Source organism: Nematostella vectensis, chromosome 10 (genome assembly GCF_932526225.1).
Source record: "Nematostella vectensis chromosome 10, jaNemVect1.1, whole genome shotgun sequence".
In the NCBI taxonomy this organism is placed as follows: domain Eukaryota; kingdom Metazoa; phylum Cnidaria; class Anthozoa; order Actiniaria; family Edwardsiidae; genus Nematostella; species Nematostella vectensis.
The window spans coordinates 5,360,680-5,383,812 of NC_064043.1; the positions used below are offsets into that span (position 1 = coordinate 5,360,680).

Consider the following 23,133-nt stretch of genomic DNA (forward strand, 5'->3'; position numbering starts at 1 on the left):
TCGTAATTGTCCCATAATTTTTATTCAGAATAAGCGGTATTTTTAACGTTTGAGCAGTTGAGGGATTCCGCGTTCAAAACATTAGAAATACCGCAGATTTCTACGACAGGTATCCCTGCAGGCCTGGCTACAAATAACAAAATGGCGTCGTCCGCTTCTCATGGCTCAAGAAGGTTTTACAATTTTTCAGATGAAAAACCTAACCACCGCAAAGACCACAGTACAAGATCCAAGAAACCAGTAGACAAGCTACTTCGCTATATAGAGGAAAACTGCATAGGAAGAAATACAATCTTTAGCGGGCCCTATGGGTTTCGAAAAGGTAGGACCGCCACACCGGCGGAAAATAAATATCACCAACATCGATATTGTAAAACAAAGACACTGAACACCAATACATTTTATCTATTTCAAGGGTGTCAACCAAGACAAAAAAGCATGTCCTTTATTTGAGTGCAAAATGTACTTATAAAGGTTAATATAAGCTTAGTAAAAAAAAAAACAAAAAAACAATGATGTTCACACTGTTTCGATTTTATTTCCCAGTTGTCTATTGCGACTACATAGCTTCAGGAAGGTATGAGACATTGAGTTAGAGACGGACCATTACAAAAGTGATAGGGGACGGGGGAAGGAGTAAAGAAAGAAAAATATTCAAACACAAAACCTGAAAAAACTGCCATGCAGCCCAGACAGAAGACAAAGAAAACAAAAAACAGGTACAACTGAAACCTACCCATCCCCCTCACTTTTCTAATTGTCAATCCATTAGATCATGTTTATGATGTTTATAATAAACTCCTAGTGATGACTACATTGTATGTGAAACTTAGGCCCTTGAGGTTCATTGAGGATTACATTAGAAAGGAGGTTCTACCCCACTATGGCAACACCCATACAACCACAACCGTGACGTCGCTACAGACAACACTCTATCGTCATGAGGCAAGGTAACCCATACAAGCATGACCACCGCATCACTACAGCAACATTTGGTTATCATGAGGAAGGTTGCCACAAACTGTGACAAGCTAACCCATACCACATCTACCATGACTTCACTACAGACTACACTCATTACAAGGGAAGGTCTACCCTGGTCCCAGAGCCTCGAGCATCTCTATTCGGTGGCCAGAGAGGTTGAGCAAGGCTCTGGCCTCTCGAAGCGCTATTTTGACTTCTGCCTCACTTCCATGTTAACGTTTTGTGATTAGCATGTGTCAGTTTCACGTGGTGCTACCTTGGATGTAAACATCTCTTCGCTCAGGAATCGAATTCACGAGTATGAAAAGCGCATGAACACCCGATTTAAAAACAACAACATTCATCTAAAAACCCTTGGGATCATTACTGTAGAGTTAATGACAAGACTCTGCACATAGGAGGTGGGGAATACAACATTTTCTCAGGAAAGCGCTTCAAGGAGGAGAAAATCACGGATAAGCTCTCAGTTATCCTCGGATTGAGTCTATCAAAGAACTCAAGGGGCAAATGACCAGTACAATCGCTTGCTTGGGATAGTTGAATCCAATATTGTTGAGGCGAGAGCAAACGCCGGGAATAAGATGGCAGCACAGAGAAGACATCTCACCGCTTGATTAACTCATAAAGAGACTCCTCTTGAACAAACTTTACATTTTTTATACTAGTACATCTTGTAACTAATTTGAATTGAGCACTATTAAAATTGAGATCAAAATTATCTATCGCTCGTCTACTTCGTTCGTTTAGATGTTTGTTATTGCGAACAATAAGAATTAAAAAACGGTTTTGACCTTTTGAACTTGAAGTAAAAATACAATAGAAAACTGTCAGAATTTCTTGGTTTCAATGACCACATGTCAATTGGCCAATCAGCCAATTGACGAAGTTCAGATTCTGAACCTATAGTAGCAGAGGTCAAAATTGCGCTTTGAGAGGCCAGAGCCTCGTCTCAACCTCGCTTGCTACTAAAAAGAGAGACGCATGAGGCTCTGGAACCAGGGTAGGGAATGTCAAACATACACTAGAAAAAAAAAGAATTTCACCAAAGAATTATGTAGATTATGTAGAATGGTTTGTTTATAAAATATGAGAACATAGTTTGAGCAAGAAATTTGTGTCTAGAAGGAAGCCTCTTTGCCACCTATCACATCCTTCCCTCTATTAGGGAGCAAATGACATTTTCTTCTTTATGTTCTAGGTATAATCCCAGCTTTACTGGGGGCATTTGCCTGCTTTCCCTACTCCCCCCCCCCCCCCCCCTGCTACAGCCTTGTTAAGATTATGTATACTTAATTTGGCAGTTACCAAACACCAGAATTAATGACAGTCCACAGTATTCCAAGCCTGTGGTAGTGTACTGTAATATTTTCCTCTTTGTAGGGATATTATCCGTAATGCTGTAAATGCCGGGGAGGGAGATGCTGTCATCTTCACAGGCAGTGGGTGCACCGCAGCTGTTCATAAACTCATCCACGCCCTACACTTACAACAACCACCAGTGAGTGACTTGTAATGTAAAGGGTTCTCCCTAACGGCAAAATTTGCTGTATTGTAGAGACAAGAGACAATGTCTAGCAAAATAGTCCAGTTATGAATTCTTACATGCCTGTGGACAGACAGATAAATGGTGATCTTTTATCTCTGTGTATGCTAGTGCTGGCACCTTGCAAAAGTATTATGTCTGGTGAGCACTGGTTATACATGGGGGTTCTGTATCTTAGCTGTCTTGATTTCCGGCCAACCCTAAACTGGCATACCTATAGAGCTGAAGAAAACTCTTATATACACATACACTTTAATTAATAACCACACTGTATCTCATATCAAACAGTGGTGTATGTAATTGCCTCTAAGCCAGTCTTGCCTGGGCTTAACCTATTTAAAAGGTAAATATAGATATTTACACAAATACACCCAAATTGCCATAAATTAGCGATTATTGGTGAATGGACTTGAAACTGAAAATACCCAAGGATTGTCTGTCAAGTATGAGGGTTGTAGATTAAGCAAGTTAGTGAAAGTATGATCACTAACTATTTTAACTTTTTTAGATTGTTTTTGTCGGCCCATATGAGCATCATTCAAACCTGTTGCCATGGAAAGAGGCTGGGGCAGAGGTAAATGTTGCTTATTACCAACATGTCCCTCTAGCTGCAACTACACCAGGTCATGGGGGAAGGGACAAGCTAGATAAGTGTTAGCTAGATAAGAATTCAGTGTTTTTGTTTTAAACCACATTGGTCTCCTTCATGGCAAACCTGTTACAAGTTCATCTCCCACATGGAAAACCTGTAAAAGTACATATCAAGGTTTTTAAGAGGGGACCTATTTTTGAAAGTTTTTCTAAAGTCTTCCAAAGCCCCAGTAGTCTGCCCTTAAAGTCAAACATTGTTTCACTTGAAAAAGCATGTTTTTATTTAACTGAGTGTAGCCCACCTGGACATACTAGTGCATAAGTCAGGTGTTATATAAGTATCTTTCTCTTGATCTTTTAGATTGTTTGGATATCCCAGGATGGGCAAGGGGTTGTGGATGTCAATGACCTGGATCAGAAGCTTCAGGTACAGTATTTGTCTTTAAATTAAAAATATCAATCAACCACCCTTCTGTCCTGCTATTGTGTTCACATTGAGTGTTAATTAAGTATTTTAGCTTATATTTTGTGTGAGACAATGGAAATGGATGCTTTGTGTGGCCTGATGTTGTGCAGGAGCAAATAAAGGGCTGTGTGATTTTAACTTTCTTTAGCTCACAGAAAATAAGAAGACGTTGCTTTGTTTTAAAAGCACTGTTGTGGTAAAAATGGTACCAATACTTTACAACATATTTATTTATTGCTTTGTTTATCCATGTTCTGCCTAGACATACATTTCCTTTGGGCGTCAGCTGATTGGCTGTTTTGCCGCTGCCTCTAACGTGACAGGAATCCTTGTTGACACAAATTCTATAACTGCATGTTTGCATCGGCATGGAGCATTAGCTCTGTGGGATTATGCCACAGCTGGTAAGGCCATAATTACACAAAGAGTGAGGGACACAAAGATCGATGATAGTGCCTGGATAACTGAGATTAACTAGTATTGTTCATTTCCCCAATGCTTACTGTATGATTGCTGCTCTATTTATCCCATTGCTTATTATATTATGGCTCATTTATATGGTTTATTTATTATTATTATGATATGGTTTATTTATTATACCTACTTTATTTATTTTTTCAGGACCTTACATTGAGATAAATATGAATCCAGTGATCACTAGGTAGGCTCTTTTCACTGCCCCACCCCCTCTAAAAATGCCCTTATTTTTTTGCATTATTTTTTGTGACACATAATTTTCATGTTTAAGCCCAAACACAACTTTCATGACTAAGTTAGTTTTCGCCATTTCTCCAGCTAAGAGGGGCAAGGTTTTAACACTCAAGATGTTCCCAACTATAATGAAATTAGACTATATTTTTGTGAGTTCTGCCAGACAACACATTCTTCCCATCATCAATGCCAGCCTCCTCCTTTACACTTGTTTTCTGTCACACATGCACGTTTTGTTTTTCATTTCCGGGTCGCAACTGTTTTTGGCGACTGTAGCCATTTCACAGTTATGGCGGCCGTTAGACTGCTAACCAATGAGAAAGCGCTGAAAAGCCTCAAGCATCAAGAAAGCAGACAAGAAGTATATACGCAAATATGCACTTCATACACACTGAATCAACAACAACGCAAAGCTAAGAAACAATTAGAACTTTGTTGAATTGTTGGTATTGTGTTTTTCAATGTTTCCTTGGTGATAGTATGTACATAGCTAAGAGGGAGGTCCTTTTTTATATTTTTTTAGTTGTGATCACTCTAATTCAAAAATCATGATTGATGTCCACAAACATAGTTGTGACTCATAAATGAAAACACAAGGTGCATGTGTCACTGGAAACAAGTGTTAAGTGACCATTTACTGTACAAAGCTGCTACATTACTGTGCTTTTGAGGCACATATTTTTCACATAAGTCTGTCAATTCAATATGTGTCAAAGAATACACTATTACCTGTGATAATCCTGTTCTCATTCTTTTAGCAAGGATCAGTCTTTAGTGTACAAGGATGCCATTTTCATATCAACTCATAAATTCATTGGTGGTGTTGGAACCCCAGGTTAGTTTGGAGTCTGATTTGATATGTGCTGTTATGTATGTGATAATTTAATACGTTGATCATCTTCTAATAATTGTCACCCTTCGGACCCAACAAATTGTAAAAAAAAAAATTTACATATTAATAAGGCAGAGTATTTTACTTAGTGCTTAATGAACAATATCAAACAAAATATATGCTACCTTTAATATTTGTCACTGAAGTCTTTCCAGGTAAAAAAAACACTGTATTGAGTTGTATGATTCCAAGTCACAGTGTCAATGTCTAGAATGTGAAAAAACTAGACTTGTCGATTCCAATGTGGTTCTTCTGTGCAGATCGCATGTGCTATGTCTTTCTGTCATGTCACCCTTGTTTTTGGAGGGGGGGGGGGGGAGGGATTCTCCAGAAAAGTAGACAGGGTGATTGCCCTATCTGTTAGGGTAATTTCAACCAACTACTATTCCTTAGGGGTTGTTGGAGGATTTTTCAGATCCTGCTATCTCTTAGTGTATAAAATTCGACCAACTGCTATTCCTTAGGAAGTGTTTAACTGGTTTTCCATTTCTACTATCTCTTAGGGTATAAAATCGACCAACTGCTATTCCTTAGAAGGTTTTTTACCGTTTTTCCAATTCTTCTATCTTGTAGGGGTAAGAATTTCTGTTGACCACACTCAAGGTGCTATCCCTAGGGTTAAAATTGATCACGATAACCCCTGTCTGTTTTTCTCGAAGCCCCCCCTCCCTGCATGTCACATGGAGTTTGTCCTTTTCAATAAAGTTGCACAGTATGATAAGTGTTGTGTGTGTTGCAAGGAGTATAAATGTGATGTAATATTTATCTTGTCAGGAATACTTGTGGCTAAGAAGAAATTGTTTCGCAACCCTGTACCCTCTGGCGGTGGAGGAGGGAGTGTATTTTTTGTAAGTAGGTTTGTCTCTTTGTATGAGCAAGATATGATAAGAGAGGGTTAAAGTTTGCTACAATGATTGGTAGCTAGTGGCTTTTATGACAAAAGTAATAATTTGTTTCTTGCCTTTGTATTTTTTTTAAGGCAAGAGTCATGTTTTGTCATGTATGAAAGTCATAATTATTACTTGATTTTTCCAGTTCTTTTGAGACTTAACCTTCTAACTCATAGGAAATAAATACACAAGGTATTTAGAGTTGTTTATTTAACTTCTTCATTATATGCCAACAACCATGTCCGGTGGAATGGCGCACGCTGATTGGCTGTGATTGGCTGACTGAGGTCGTTTATTACCTAAGCTTACTTATCTTATTATTTTTTCTCCTCAATATAATTTTCAACTTTGTTTACCTTTCTTTTAAACATTTGCTTCTGACCTTCTGACAGTTTCGCTGATGTTTGTGAAGATTTTGTTTGCAATGACCATTCAGTGAAATCCAGTTCATATTTCCACACAATGCTTTTAATCATCCACAAATGTTGAACTTTTAATTAAGACATCCTCTGAATTTTTACCAACAATTTTTTTGAAATAATTTAGTCCCAATGAATCGAGGCTTTTCCACTCGAATTGATTGTAAAGATGTTTTCTTTCACTTGAATTCCCCACAGACATTAAGATATATTCACTAAAATAACTCTTTTGAATGAAGATACATCATGCATGTAAATTCCTTGAGTGATTTGCCTTTATTTAGACGATTTGCGATTTTATCGCAAATAAAATTTCAGCAAAATTGAAATTGTGTACGTTGCAGTCATTATGGCGGGAAATTGTCATAACACAGGGAGTTTGAAGACAATTTTCCATAAAGACAACTAATCTAAATGAAAAAACATGAAATAATGATGTTTTCATGTGAAGGTCGGTAAAATCGCCGTAAATAGCAATTTTCGATGGTCATTTTACAAAACGACTCGTTATTTCAAGCTTTGGAGTTTAGCACTTGTCCTGGGGGGGGGGGGGGGGGGGGGGGACTCCCATATTTTAATGACAAGGATGCTCGTAGGGAATTCCATTTTTACCCATAAAAGGTACCAAAAAGGGTGTGGCTTGAGCCAAGTTTTACCCCTAAAAGGTACCAACAAAATATAGACTTTTATACTTTTATTGCTGCAGATGACAAGTCACTGCCACCAGTTATGTTTACAAAAGTACTGTTATTCTATCTTTAGCATAGTAGAACTCAAGAACTGGAACCTGAAAATATATTTCTTACAATACTTTGTCTACATTCTATATTTTATACTCAGAACTGGAAGAGGAAAATGTATTTTAAGCACTATAAAACTCTGAAACAACAAAAAAATATACTATTTTACAATACTTCATCAATACCTCGTCAATACTTTGACTGCTTTTAGCCGGCGAACTTAAGACCTATTTTATACGTTGAGAATAGCCAACTCAGGCTGCTTAATATATGTACATGAATAAAGAATCCCCCCTAAAAGGTGCCAAACCCGTAATTTTTACCCCAAAAAGGTACTATGAGCATCCCCGTCATCTCAGTATAGGGAGTCCCCCCCTGGGAGCACTTGTGGCTTGTAAATCCAGATAGGGTTCCTTCTTTCACTTCAGCAGCATCAGTTTTCCTTCTCGTACAAATATTTAAAATAACCATATAATAAATAACTTATTTACCTCACTTGTTCAGACAAAAAAGCCTGTGGGCTGAGATATCTCAGTACTGACCTCGCGATTGGTTAATAAGTAGTATATAAACTTGAATAAACTCTAACTTCCCACTATTTGATACTGACTTCGAGATCCCTAGAGACTGATTTTAACTCAGATAATTCAAACTCCCTGCAAACTTTTTTTGTCTCCCTTGAGGAGTCAAGTGAATTTACACACTGTAACTGTAAACATATGTAATGCTAAAGTTTGACTCTATCGAGTTCTGCAAGATATAATTTCCCTTTGCTAATACTAGACCTATCCCATCGTTCAGATATATGAAGTACAAAATTTTCTGAATTTGTTAATTATTTAGCTAATGACATTTACACTATGGTGCAGGTGACAGAGAACAGCCACCGGTACCTGAAGGAGACTGAGATGAGGGAGGAGGGCGGAACACCTGCCATTGTAGAGTCCATCCGGGCGGGGCTAGTGTTCCAACTTAAAGAGGTCAGTGGGAGCCCTGATATATACACGACCGACTAGCACCCAGGGGGAAGGGTCATAGGGAGCCCTATTATACACATGACCGCCTAGCACACAGGGGGAAGGGTCATAGGGAGCCCTAGTATACACAGGACTGCCTAGCACACAGGGGGAAGGGTCATAGGGAGCCCTAGTATACACAGGACCGCCTAGCGCACCGGGGGAAGGGTCATAGGGAGCCCTAGTATACACAGGACCGCCTAGCACACAGGGGGAAGGGTCATAGGGAGCCCTAGTATACACAGGACTGCCTAGCACACCGGGGGAAGGGTCATAGGGAGCCCTAGTATACACAGGACTGCCTAGCACACAGGAGGAAGGGTCATAGGGAGCCCTAGTATACACAGGACCACCTAGCACACGGGGGGAAGGGTCAGTGGGAGCCCTAGTATACACACGACCCCCTAGCACCCAGGGGGAAGGGTCATAGGGAGCCCTAGTATACACAGGACCACCTAGCACACGGGGGGAAGGGTCAGTGGGAGCCCTAGTATACACAGGACCGCCTAGCACACCGGGGGAAGGGTCATAGGGAGCCCTAGTATACACAGGACCGCCTAGCACACAGGGGGAAGGGTCATAGGGAGCCCTAGTATACACAGGACCGCCTAGCACACCGGGGGAAGGGTCATAGGGAGCCCTAGTATACACAGGACCGCCTAGCACACAGGGGGAAGGGTCATAGGGAGCCCTAGTATACACAGGACCGCCTAGCACACCGGGGGAAGGGTCATAGGGAGCCCTATTATACACAGGACCGCCTAGCACACAGGGGGAAGGGTCATAGGGAGCCCTAGTATACACAGGACCGCCTAGCACCCAGGGGGAAGGGTCATAGGGAGCCCTATTATACACAGGACTGCCTAGCACACAGGGGGGAGGGTCATAGGGAGCCCTAGTATACACAGGACCGCCTAGCACCCAGGGGGAAGGGTCATAGGGAGCCCTAGTATACACAGGACTGCCTAGCACACAGGGGGAAGGGTCAGTGGGAGCCCTAGTATACACACGACCCCCTAGCACCCAGGGGGAAGGGTCAGTGGGATTCCTAGTATACACACGACCGCCTAGCACCTAGGGGGAAGGGTCATAGAAGTCCTAATATACACACGACAGCCTAGCACCCAGGGGGGGGGGAGATAACCACAATAATATTAAATAAATAACAGACAGACAGATGAGCGTATAAATTACTTTGGGGGGGGGGGGCACACGTCCGTTGTATAGACAACCAGGGCAGGGTATAACTACTTAGAAAGTACAGCAGAATTTCCGAATCTATCCACAACAGTACTATAAATTTAGAAAAGGCACGGGGAGAGGCACGGGTAACACCTCAGGAGGTGGGGTGGGGGGCTAGTGTTTCTGCTTAAAAAGATACACAGAAATACTGATACAAAGAGCAACCATGCTATGAATATAGAAAAAAAATGGATAGCTTGATGCACAAAATTACTCCAAGAAAAACCTTAGCAGAGCTGCTATGTTTAGTACTACTTGGGGGCCAGGCCTTAAGCTATCTGGGCAGCTATTTACAACCATTTTATCTACCTCTAGGCTGTTGGACACGATGTCATTTTTGCAAAAGAAACAGAGATGTGCAGGTATAATAACCCAGACTGACTGAGGTCGCTTCCATTTTCGAGGTGCTCTCGAAGAAAACCCACTCGACCTGACGGACATTGTTGAAGGGTCACCTGCACAGTTGAAGAGTCATTAAGAGTTATTTTGGAAAGCTAGAAAACCACAAAAACCATTCAAAATAGCTTAAATAACCATCCAGGTTTATTAAATAACCTTTAATCTTTTATATGAAAACAATACTGAGGTTTGAGCGTCCCAAAACGAACCGATGGAAATGGATTTACAATAGTATTTTAGGTTTCGGTACCGTTTTACTGAAACGTTGAAATTGCATAAACTAAGCCATGTATATCCTTCGCATATGATCTATTTTACGTAAATTTGGTATGTTATTGATATGTTATTGACGATATTTGAATGAAAACATCTTGGATACTCGCTTGAATAAGCTGATGAAAGTGTGACTCGCCATTAAGCGAGAGCTTAAAATGGCAGCGTGATTGGCCTTTTTAAACTCATTTGTGTTTGATCTCGACAGGAAAGCGCTTGATGCGTGGTCCGATTTAGAAAATCTTGTTCTGCTGGGAAGTACCACTCCCTCTCGCTTGCCAGTCTTCTCATTCCTCGTCCGCCACCCGGTCAGCGGTCTCTTCCTTCATCATAACTACACATGCGCACTATTGAATGACTTGTTTGGTATCCAGGCAAGGGGTGGATGTGCATGCGCAGGACCTTACGCTCAGGTATGCCCTTTCCTGGCCCTCTTCCCAGCCTGAATCGTTGTATCCAAATACTGATCGAAGGCCATGTTAAGAGTAGAGCAGCTTTGGGTGGTGATCTGCCTCATGATGGTGGTGAAATATTTCTGCGCAAGCTCCCAAAACGTATGAATAATCTGAATAATGCCATTCCACCCGATATATTAACAACATCATATGTGTCAAAACCTTACAGGAGCTCCATGTACCTTTGTGCCAAACAAAGGTGGGGCTGACAAGGGCACTTGAAAAATACTGAATATGCTTTTTCTAGGATCTCCTTGGTATAGATGAGAAACTGGCCAAGCGGTTTGAAGCACTGCTGTTGGAAGATAGGTAATATTTATACAAAATTTATTTTTTCTAAAGGCGCAACTTGTATTTGATTAAAGTCAATCGGAATAATCCTTTTTTTTCGCTACCTGACAAAACCAAGGCTAAACACAGTTTTTATTGTTTTAGACATTCTTTTTCATTTTTTATACTTGAATTGAATTGATATCAATAAATTCTCCTTGATATTTCAGTCGACTCGACAGAGGCCATCTAAGACGGTACAACGAATACTCGGAACACGAGATTTTACGGTAAGAAGCTCGCGTTATTTTCATCAGCACATTAAGTCTAAGATATTGACTATGTAGCGTTTTCCCCACCCCTCCCCTCCCCCTAACAACTGACGGTTTCTTCTCCTGGTAGCCCTGGGTTTGTTCGTCTTAATTTCCCGTACTTCATGTCGGAGGACTCGGCCGCGTTCGTCAGAAAAGCCGTTCTAATGGTGGCTGAGTCCGGGTGGAAACTGTTACCACAGGTAGGAATGTATGTAACGTTGACTATGCTGCTGACCCACGGAGGCTAAGCTTGAAAGAGACCTCGAGTCCTATTTTTTTTTTGCTTCCTTCGGCCGTCATCACCGTAAATGTAAAAAAATATTCTTTCCTTACCAAAACTAGTATACGCGAGCAAAACGCTATGCGTGACAGAGGTGTACAGGAGCGCTATGTGTGACATGTGTCACGCAAATGATATGCTTGACAGAGGTGTCACACAAGCGCTGTGTGACAGATGTGTCACGCAAATGATATGCTTGGCAGAGGTGTCACACAAGCGCAAATACTATGCTTAACTCATGATATTCTTGAGTGAAAAACATTTGATAGCGATGTATAGTATTCATATTGATTTGACCTTGTTTGATTCTTGCTACGAGTTCGATATCTGTTCTTGTTCGTGTGACGTAGGTGGTGATAGTTTGGTGGAGAACCTGAGCTGCATCAAACAGGACACATTCTTGCATACTGTTTTTACATTTAAGGCACGACTCATACGTCGCGCTTCTGTCGTGTCCAATCTAATTCTTTGGATTGGATACATGTAAAGCGTATTGCACGCAACTTAAATGTGATGTCTGAATCAACGTCAAACCCAATGTGTCGACCCAGACAGACAACTAGATTCATTACGGCAGGAGCGCAACGTATGGATCCGGCCTTCATTATTTGCATTGTTTTCCCTCCCCTAATCTTTATCTCGATGGCATGAATAGCAAACGTGGATTTCTTTTTTCAGTACATGTTTAATCCTGAAACCGGCGAGTGGCGGCACCGCAAACATAAGGTACAGTGAAATGCTCTTAGATGTGGTGTAGTAAAGCATCTCAGATGACTACATTGCCCTGTTCCATACTCCAGTACATAAGGTACAGTGAAATGCTCTTAGATGTTGTGAAGTAAAGCATCTCAGATGACGACATTGCCCTGTTCCATACTCCAGTACATAAGGTACAATGGATTGCTCTTAGATGTGGTGTAGCAAAGCATCTCAGATGACTACATTGCCCTGTTCCATACTCCAGTACATAAGGTACAGTGAAATGCTCTTAGATTTGGTGTAGTAAAGCATCTCAGATGACTACATTGCCCTGTTCCATACTCCAGTACATAAGGTACAGTGTAATGCTCTTAGATGTGGTGTAGTAAAGCATCTTAGATGACTACATTGCCCTGTTCCATACTCCAGTACATAAGGTACAGTGTAATGCTCTTAGATGTGATGTAGTAAAGCATCTTAGATGACTACATTGCCCTGTTCCATACTCCAGTACATAAGGTACAGTGGAATGCTCTTAGATGTGGTGTAGCAAAGCATCTCAGATGACTACATTGCCCTGTTCCATACTCCAGTACATAAGGTACAGTGAAATACTCTTAGATGTGGTCGTAGCAAAGCATCTCAGATGACTACATTGCCCTGTTCCATACTCCAGTACATAGGTACAGTGAAATGCTCTTAGATGTGGTGTAGCATTTCCTGATCTCTTCTACGCAGCGCCGGTCTATTTGTGGTGTCGCTAGTCATCGCACAAATATGCTCATGCACAAAAAAAAATATATGATGTCTCTTTACTAGATCGCCTCTGTTTTATTTTCTGATATAGGTCTTTCATAATCGTAAATGGCTTGGGTCGATCAGCTATTCAACTGGTGAACTGACCTACCCGTCATTCTCTGCTGGCTATGAGGCTCTTCCCAAGGACCTACAGGTATGTTAGTCATCCGAGGGAGGGGGGGGGGGGGGGGGGGTGAAAGCAAGGTGACCCAAACCCTGGTCTATTGAATCCCAAAACCCTTTTGGCTAATTCTGAGCTCTGTTTGATTTATCTTATAGGAGTGTCTGTCGAATGCAGAAGAAATCTTTAGGAATGCTGAGAAGATGTCTACCTCTTTAAGCGACCAATCGCTGTTTCTAGGGGAAGAAGCAGAAAAACTTCGCTGGTTTGTGCTCCCTAGTGAGTCAGCGGTTATTATCTCGGGTCAGACGCATGGGCCACGGCGTCCTCCGTTTGTGCCAAAAATTTGGCCACGTGACGCTCCTGACTTGAAGGTCAGGAGCGGGATAAACAAAGACGGTTTAGTCAATGGGATTGCTACGGGAACAGTAGACAAGGGGAATATCTCCACAAATGAAATATTTACTGGAAATAACTCAAATGAACTAGATTGTCAGTCTTGTAAAGAGCGTGGTAAAAACCTTTCAAATTTTAGTGGCTCTGCAAGCATTTTGCAAGCTATGAAAAACCAGAGAATAGGAAATGGATCAATTGATAGGGGAACCAATGAAAAAGGATTGATTGAGATTAGCAATGAAACGTGCAACTCGACAACGACTAATGATTGTAACTCAGAAACGAATGAGGACACTCGCAACTCGAACGAAATTTTTTGCGCCTCCAAGACGAGTGATGCCAGTTGCTCGAACACGTACAAACAGGCTTGTAATTCAAACAACGAGTGCAGAGCCTGCCTGCAGCCGAGGGGAAAGCATAACGGAACAAATGTAAACACGACTCTTGCGGAGGTTAACACAGTACGACAAGAAGACGGCTTCAAACCCAAGTTCTGCAACCCACCTAAGGCTATCTTCAAACCCACTGTTCAGGTTTGTAAAACAACTTCTTTTGAACAACTTTCGAGGAGAAACCTTTTTACGTCAATGATACGCTTCCTAGGAAAACTCCCAGTAATGAAATTTCATTATGGATGAGAACAACTTGCATTTAATATTTCTTTTGCCGTAGGGATATACTGTGAGTTGCGTGCCCAGCCGATCTTACAATTCTTAAGAGAAACGTTCATAGTTGGGGTTCCACCTTTGGTAAAACCAGGGTGATTTCACTGGAAGAAAAGGCGGTGGTTCCCTGAATAAAGGGCGGTGCTATTGAACCCACGGAACCAACCCAGGACTCGCCAACGAAGACTAGAGCCAGAAACGCTTTAAGAGAGGCGTTAAACCTAAAACTTCAACTATGTGTTGATTTTTCCCCTAAAGTCGCTGTCTCATCCAATTGTTCAGAGGTATTTTTTTCGATCTGCAGGCGATTGAGGAGTACTCGATGATAAATGATGGCGATCGCGTGCTGGTGTGTTTATCTGGGGGCAAGGATTCCCTTTCTCTTCTACACACCCTTCATCAGTACCAGTATCAGGCGAGGGCAAAGGTACATCACATTTGTGGTCAGCCATTTCCCATGTATCATATCTTGGGTAAACATTTCCAGGGTGCAAGTAATATATTCCAAAAAAGTCAATCTGAATAGCCAAGAACAATTCATACTAGTTTCCTTTCAGGGATTGACGTTATCTTGTACCGCTGTACAGTTTTTCAAGGGATCTGTCTTAAGATAGTCAATCGTTTGTTTTCTGGGTAGCCTTTTTTAGACGTATCATTTTAATCTCGGCATCCTCCCAGATCTTGACGTTCTTCTGTACTTCAGTACAATTTTCAAAGTGATCTTTCCAGGCTCATTTTGATCTAACATCTTTCCAGGGCTTGACGTTCTGTAATACTTTAGAGCCTTTCTCCAGCCTTATTTATTTTGATCCTTCCAGGGCCTGTCGTTCTCCTGTACTTTAGAACCTTCCTCCAGGCTTATTTATTTAACCTCGCTTCTTCCCAGGGCCTGTCGTTCTCCTGTACTTTAGAACCTTCCTCCAGGCTTATTTATTTAACCTCGCTTCTTCCCAGGGGGTGACATTCTCCTGTACTTTAGAACCTCCCCCAGGCTTATTTATTTTAATCTCACATCATCCCAGGGCGTGTCTTTTCCCTGTGCTTTAAAACCCTTCTCCAACCTTATTTATTTTATTCTTACATCTTCCCAGGGTGTGACGTTCTCCTACACTTCAGAACACTTCTCCAGGCTTATTTATGTTAATCTTACATCTTTCGAGGGCGTGACGTTCTCCTGTACTTTAGAACCTTCCCCAGGCTTATTTAGGGAGCGGTCATTAATTACTTGGGGGGGGGTGCAATTTTGCAAAACCCTGGGCTCAAATATTTCCCCCCCCTTAAATCCAAGCCCAAAAAATCGTTACCCCCCCTAGACCGAACGCCCAAAAATTTGCGCCCCCCCCCCCACTACCACCACCTCAAATATAGAACAGCTAGCATGGCAATTTTGTCCTATTTAATTAAAGTATGAACCTTCACTTTCGCTAGTTTAAGAGTGACACAGAGATAAACACAACAAGTACTGGTGTCGCTAGAAAGCAACTACGTCGTCGACAATTTTAACAAAGACATTTGAGTCTAGGTTTTGCAACATTTTAAAGTATTCGTTTTTGGGCAGCTTTGTCTGCCAACAATGAGAAGGTTTCTCAAAATTTATTTATATAAAGACAAGATTGGTACCTGAACAATATGGAACTAGATATACAATAGTAGAAAACATTGTGAACTGAATACAATTTTCTTTTCAAAAATGACTCTCTTGCTCAGTATTATATTAAAACCGACTTAAATTCAACGCCCAAAAAAATGTGACCCCCCTAAATCCTAAAAAACGTAGCCCCCCTACATATTTGCCCCCCCCCCCACATCCATTAATTAATGACCGCTCCCTTATGTTGATCATACATCTTTCCAGGGCTTGACGTTTCACGTGGGTGCCGCTACTGTGGACCCCCAGTCATCTGCTTACGACCCCAGGCCGCTCATCCCGTACCTAGCAACACTTGGTGTGCCGTACTTCTTTGAGGAACAGGGTGAGGCCCAGGCCTGTGAGAACTAGACGAACACCACAGTAGGGAAGCCATGATTTGAAAGAGGGGGTGGGACACCACAGTAGGGAAGCCATGATTTGAAAAGAGGGGGTGGAACACCACAGTAGGGAAGCCGTGATTTGAAAGAGGGGGTGGGACACCACAGTAGAGAAGCCATGATTTGAAAGAGGGGGTGGGATACCACAGTAAGAAAGCCATGATTTGAAAGAGGGGGTGGGACACCACAGTAGGGAAGCCATGATTTGAAAGAGGGGGTGGGACACCACAGTAGGGAAGCCATGATTTGAAAGAGGGGGTGGGACACCACAGTAGAGAAGCCATGATTTGAGAGAGGGGGTGGGACACCACATTAGGGAAGCCATGATTTGAAAGAGGGGGTGGGACACCAAAGTACAGAAGCCATGATTTGAGAGAGGGGGTGGGACACCACAGTAGGGAAGCCATGATTTGAAAGAGGGGGTGGGACACCACAGTAGAGAAGCCATGATTTGAAAGAGGGGGTGGGATACCACAGTAAGAAAGCCATGATTTGAAAGAGGGGGTGGGACACCACAGTAGGGAAGCCATGATTTGAAAGAGGGGGTGGGACACCACAGTAGGGAAGCCGTGATTTGAAAGAGGGGATGGGACACCACAGTAGAGAAGCCATGATTTGAAAGAGGGGGTGGGACACCACAGTAAGGAAGCCATGATTTGCAAGAGGGGGTGGGACACCACAGTAGGGAAGCCATGATTTGAAAGAGGGGGTGGGACACCACAGTAGGAAAGCCATGATTTGAAAGAGGGGGTGGGACACCACAGTAGGGAAGCCGTGATTTGAAAGAGGGGGTCCTCTGTGCCCAACCCCAGCAGCCTACCTAGCCATGTGAACATTACAGCGCTGAGTATTCCGTGTATTACATACTCAAAATGCCATTTATCTCCCTGGAACTTGGTTTTCACGTTGTAGGTTGGAGGAACACGGCTGAATTGTTTTAGACAGCGTGTATGGCTCTTATTGCATTTTCAATTTTTTTCTGTCTTTGCTGCTCGCATTGCCCCCCGTCCTTGCTTAAGTCGATTGTCGTAGTGCTTTTATTCGACAAATGCAAATACTACACTTATAAAACTCAAATTGTAATTTTCGTGGCTCCAATAGACTTTCGTCTCCATGTCAACAGATATCATTCAGCAGGCCGCTGACCTGCCCGTCTGCGAGTCAATCTGTAGCTTCTGCTCCCGGATGAAGAGAGGCAGACTGTACGCGTGCGCACGTCGCCATGGTTACAATGTACTCGCTTTGGGTCAGCATTTGGACGACTTAGCAGAGAGGTAAATGATGTGTTATTGATAATAAATCACAAAGAATCATCTTTTCAATAAAATGGATTCACAACATGTGGTTAGCAACAACAACAACAAAACATGTCGCACATGTGCGCCTAGACTGAATAACGAACTTTTAGCCCAGTCACCAAATATGGAATGTGAAAGTTCAAAGTAAAGCTAATTGATAATTGTCATTCTAGCAAAATACTAATTGCGATGACGCATCCATTTCCATCGGCTAATTTGCGAACGCTATTGTGACATTTTCGATTGTTTTTAGAAATTTTCAAATAATTTGTCTTCCATTTTTCAATGAAATCAATAAGAAAGGTCTGGCTGAAAACGGCTCTTTAAGGTAATTCCCTTGAATTGCACTGCGCACCCCTTCTGCGCATAGTGGCGCGCGCTGTTTGTTCGAATTTTCCGGTATAAGTGCGCGCGCGCGCGCGCCACAGTTGTACAAGAAAACACAGCAAAAGGCGCGCGTAAGGGTCTATGGTACTAGGGTGATTTAGATCCACGACGCCGGCAAGAAGACGCCTCCTCGCGCACGTTCGATTGCGCGCGCACGCTTTTCTTGCCGGCGTCGCGTCCTGTTCAGGGACGGCATTTCATGCTTTTTCACGTCCTCTTCAGGACGGGACGCCGGCAAAAAATAGCGTGCGCGCGCAATCGAACGTGCGCGAGGCGGCGTTCTCTTGTCCGCGTCGTGGATCTAAATCACCCTACTATCTTTTGAGTCCGTTGCTAGGGAAATTTGTTTGATTTATAAAAGCTTCTGTTTTTTTGTCAAATCTCTTGGAACTTTCAACATAAGTGTTTTAGACATAAAAGACACAAGTAATGACGTCATCTGACCCCTCCCATGGTCACGTGACCCTGGGCATAAAAACGTGTCGGAGAAGCTACTGTTCAAATCTACCATAATTTTTTTTGCAGAAATATTTTAACATCACTATTTTCTTAAACTTCACGCATCGGATTTGCAAAATTTTGATATGGCGAATGGCGAATTTTTTTGTTCTTCGAAAACGACATATTTGGTAATAACTTTTTCATTTCTTCAAAAATCCCATGCGATAAGTTGTTAGGAATGGTAATATCGATGGTTTGAGTGAAAATAATTTCACAATTGTTGTAAAATGTTCAAAATTAACGTGTTTTTCTCGCGCGGAAATGGCCGCCATCTTGTTTTTGCTTACGAGTCAAACCACTGGGCCACGGAACCAAGTTGGAAGGCGCTCGGCGATTTTAGTCTATTTAACCGGATGTAGCGCTTTTCCCTTTCGTAGCAACGGAGTTTCGTAGCAACGAGATAGTACCATAGGCCCTTATCCGGAAAAATGATATACTGAAAGAAGAAAAAAAAGTTGGGTTGTAGAAGTTTTGTTATTTCTCTTAAAAGCCGTAAAAATACTTCAAAATGGCGCTTTTTACCGTATGAATAGTGGCGAAAACAATGTCTTTTAGTGCGATCTCTTAAAATGTGATTTGTTTTGAACATTAGCTACTACGGGTTATTGTTTAGGAGATCGGATTTTGGCAGCTCAACCTACAGAACTTAATTTTCTAAAGACTATAGGCACTCTTTTTGAAAACTAAGAGTTGGGATTTTTCCTTGCGCGGTCAGTAAAAACGCGTCAACTCTACGCCCCTCTGTTGTGAAAAAGAGGTCGGTACCCCCATTTTTTTATTACATTTTTTGAAAGCCCTTAACTTCAATATTGTTTATGCCAAGTTTTAAAAAATTCTGTGTTGTAGAACTATTTCAAGGGAATTACCTTAATGTTCGTGACGACCACGACATCGACAACGGTTATAATGATTGTTATGATGATGGTTTGTTCGAATGGCATTTGGCTAAATGTTTTTTTTCATCTCCAGTTTTATAATGTCAGTGTTTCATAACGGCCTACTGCGCACCATGAAAGCCAACTACACAGTCCAGTAAGGATGAGTAAAAATTCGTCGTCAACGTTTATGACATATCATATGTGATTTACTGAGGGTTTTTTTTTATGTTGGTGGGGTTGCTTAGTTTGCTGTTTTTGCTGAAGCTGTTGTTAGTGTGATGGTAATGTTATTTGTTCCCTTCGCATTTGACTAGTACCTGGTCTTACCTCCTGATGATAAACCTTGTGCTAGAATACACGTAAGGTTGCTTTACATTTTGAAGAGCTCTAAGGAATATCCCACCTTTCCATTTTGTAACTCTATATACTCGTTTTTGTCATCCCCAGTCTTGCCATTCCACGCCATCATTTATGTTCAACATTTTCCTCCCTTCCAGATCATCTATCCACCTAACACCCACCCCCCCCCCCCCCCACCTCCACCACCACCACCCACCCACCCCAGGTGCTTTGGTACGAATACCCGCCTTCAACCGAAAATTTACTGCCCGAATTTGATCTATAGTTATCCGATTTTGTTGTTGTTCCCCCCTTTCTTGTATGTCGCTACGCTGAACCCCTTGAGACAGTCGTAGTTGTCTTTCTTGTTGTATGTTATTTGGTAGCTGTAAGATACCAATACCTGATAAGGCCTTTGTACCCAAATGCTGGTTATTATGTTGTCGCCTCACAGAGAAGGTGATTTGAGGATCATCAGGCCCTTTGTTTACGTGCGGGAAAAAGATCTCAGAGAGTTTTCTACAAAAGTAAGTTAAGATAATATATAGACATGACACAGATTGCCCCTGCTATTATCCAAAAGCTAATGTTACAATGTGATGGAGGGGAGCCGGTGTTTTATAAAACGTAAGAACGTTTTCTTTAGGCATTTGTACCAAGCAATTTGGATTTAAATGATCCGCCCCTGGGTTGGTATTATCGTTATAGTTAGAGAACGTTTTTGGAATGGGGTCATCCCAAGTAGGGGACATCCCTAATTATTGTTAAAAATAAAGAGGATGGGAAGATTATAGCTGAGGGTGGTGATGATGAGGTATTGATAAGGTATGTCTAAGGATGGGGAATTGCATAACAACACTGAGTTGCATTTTTTCCAATTTCAGGCAAAGTTTCCGGTTATCCCAGAGAATTGTCCCGCCTGCTTTGAGCAGCCCAAGGTAGAGAATAAGAGAGTCCATCATCAAGTAACATCATTAAGCTCCAATATTGTCAACATTACAGTCAACAGTCTCTGAGAAATTATCTTTTACCCGGTATTTAGTCATTTGCGCATCTTTACTCGCCATTTTAACAAGAATTTCCCAAAATGCTTTGATTTGGGCTAATACCAACATTATGACATTGCTACCTGTCTTACCCTATCCCCCTGTCATACCCTATCCCCCCTGTCATACCCTATCCCCCCCTGTCATACCCTATCCCCCCTGTCATACCCTATCCCCCTGTCATACCCTATCCCCCCTGTCTTACCCTATCCCCCCCTGTCATACCCTATCCCCCACTGTCTTACCCTATCCCCCCTGTCATACCCTATCCCCCCTGTCATACCCTATCCCCCCTGTCATACCCTATCCCCCCTATCATACCCTATCCCCCCTGTCATACCCTATCCCCCCTGTCATACCCTATCCCCCCTGTCATACCCTATCCCCCCTGTCATACCTATCCCCCACTGTCTTACCCTATCCCCCCTGTCATACCCTATCCCCCCTGTCATACCCTATCCCCCACTGTCTTACCCTATCTCCCCTGTCATACCCTATCCCCCCTGTCATACCCTATCCCCCTGTCACACCCTATCCCCCCTGTCTTACCCTTTCCCCCCCTGTCATACCCTATCCCCCCTGTCTTACCCTATCCCCCCTGTCATACCCTACCCCCCCTGTCATACCCTATCCCCCCTGTCACACCCTATCCCCCCTGTCACACCCTATCCCCCCTGTCATACCTTATCCCCCCTGTCATACCCTATCCCCCCCCTGTCATACCCTATCCCCCTTGTCATACCCTATTCCCCCCTGTCATACCCTATCCCCCCTGTCTTATCCTATCCCCCCCTGTCTTACCCTATCCCCCCCTGTCATACCCTATTCCCCCCTGTCATACCCTATCCCCCCCTGTCTTACCCTATCCCCCCCTGTCATACCCTATCCCCCCCTGTCATACCCTATCCCCCTGTCGTACCCTATCCCCCCTGTCATACACTATTCCCCCATCCCCAATTCTCTCCACTATCCCTGCCTGGCGTTCCTGTGCTTCTCAGACCTTTTCGTTTCGTTTGTTTAAAGGAGCGTCACCGCACAAAGCAACTGCTGGCAGCACAGGAGATCCTCTTTCCCGGACTCTACCCCAGCCTCCTGACAGCCATGAAACCGCTCATGGCGAGAAACCGCGTGGGCATGGAAACGAGTAAAATAAAAACTGGCGAATTTGAGGGCATTAGTTGAGAAGAACAGTGATATGATGTCTTGTTCAAGATATCTATTCGTAATTGTACAGTAGACAAGGTACACCGTTTTGAAATATTGTTGGTTTCAATATAGGACATTTCTGTAATATCTTATGACTTGATGTTTTAGTTTATTTCGAATATTAAACATTTTATTATTTGGGATAATAGCATTATCTATATATTATTTTATTCTCCAGTTATATAATTGAGAATGGAAAGTTTCACAGTGATTCAAGAAGATTGTCCATTAATCTTGATCTATTCCTTCTCTGCTAGCAGAGGCCCAGCAAAATACAGAGAAAAGAGGCCTCTGCTAGCAGGGAAGATCTATTCCCTATTTCACCCAATGATATGTAGGACACGTTTTATATGCATTTGCCTTTTTATTCCCAGTTCATTTCCACAAAAATAATTCTCATAATACATTATTGCATGTAAAGATTATAACATCACCCGTGGACCTATTCATTTTCACCAGAAAATGAACAGCCTATCTAATTCCCAAACCATGTCCACACAAAAATAATTATAATAATACATCATTGAATGTAAAGATTATAACATCAACTTAGGACCCCTTTCTTTTTATCAGAGAATTAAATTATCATTTTCAGTTTACATATAGAGATGTGATTACACACCTGGCTTGACCATATTATTCTATTACCTTAATATTCTTAAAACCTAACTAGAAGGCATAACAGAATAAATAAGAATGTGTTCGAATGACATTGTATTCACATGCGAGTCCATATGTACTCAGGTGTGGTCTGTACAAGTTTATATTTTGAAGAAAATCAATTAAAAATTGGAATTGGTTTGTCTTTGATCTAGTGTAATCCTTCTAGCATTAGCTTCCACAGCCATTTAGAAGTAATCTCATGTGCTGTCCATGAAGAAATAATCTTTTCATTAGTAACGGACACCAAATTGACTTGTGTGCCCATAAATATTTTGCAAGTTTTTCCCCTTATCGATGAATGAAAATGAAAATTTCCTGTCTTCCTCCCTTTGGCAACAAGAATTTTTGTCTGATTACAGAAAATATCCATGCTCTAACTGTTTGCATTCGAGCGCACCCCCCCCCCCCCCTTGGAAGCCAAAAAGTGGGTCATTTCTTATTAGGGAACTTCAAATACTTTGTTTTTTTTCATATGATACCTATCGCTGCGCACCCCCTACAACCAATACTGTGTACACGCCAGTGGAAGGTATGAATTTTTTTCTATAATCGCAATATTTTAGGCGAAGTACGGCACTGTCTGACCAGTATAGGAAGATGACGAACTCTATTCATAGGTTAGT

At 42.1% G+C, this 23,133-nt stretch overlaps 1 protein-coding gene across 1 annotated transcript; it reads left to right on the plus strand.

Annotated features, from left to right (window-relative positions):
* The first annotated feature begins 94 nt into the window (after positions 1–94).
* Positions 95–22,652, plus strand: LOC5522122. The gene is made up of 25 exons (XM_048733351.1): positions 95–322; positions 547–577; positions 2,365–2,482; positions 3,036–3,101; positions 3,480–3,545; positions 3,847–3,988; positions 4,206–4,245; positions 5,054–5,130; positions 5,962–6,035; positions 8,106–8,216; positions 9,810–9,856; positions 10,375–10,579; positions 10,869–10,930; positions 11,122–11,181; positions 11,294–11,405; positions 12,164–12,211; positions 13,032–13,136; positions 13,262–14,032; positions 14,469–14,591; positions 16,020–16,137; positions 17,316–17,466; positions 19,348–19,410; positions 20,050–20,122; positions 20,480–20,533; positions 21,665–22,652. The coding sequence occupies exons 1-25, from the start codon at positions 142–144 to the stop codon at positions 21,821–21,823; spliced, it is 3,057 nt and encodes a 1,018-aa protein (XP_048589308.1). The 5' UTR covers positions 95–141; the 3' UTR covers positions 21,824–22,652.
* Positions 22,653–23,133: the final 481 nt, after the last annotated feature.

Bases quoted from the DNA above. Each gene is read 5' to 3' on its own strand.
- LOC5522122 (XM_048733351.1), top strand. From the start codon at position 142: ATGGCGTCGTCCGCTTCTCATGGCTCAAGAAGGTTTTACAATTTTTCA. The intron at 2,483-3,035 runs GTGAGTGACTTG...TAACTTTTTTAG, and splicing joins TACACTTACAACAACCACCA to ATTGTTTTTGTCGGCCCATA. The intron at 14,592-16,019 runs GTACATCACATT...ACATCTTTCCAG, and splicing joins AGTATCAGGCGAGGGCAAAG to GGCTTGACGTTTCACGTGGG.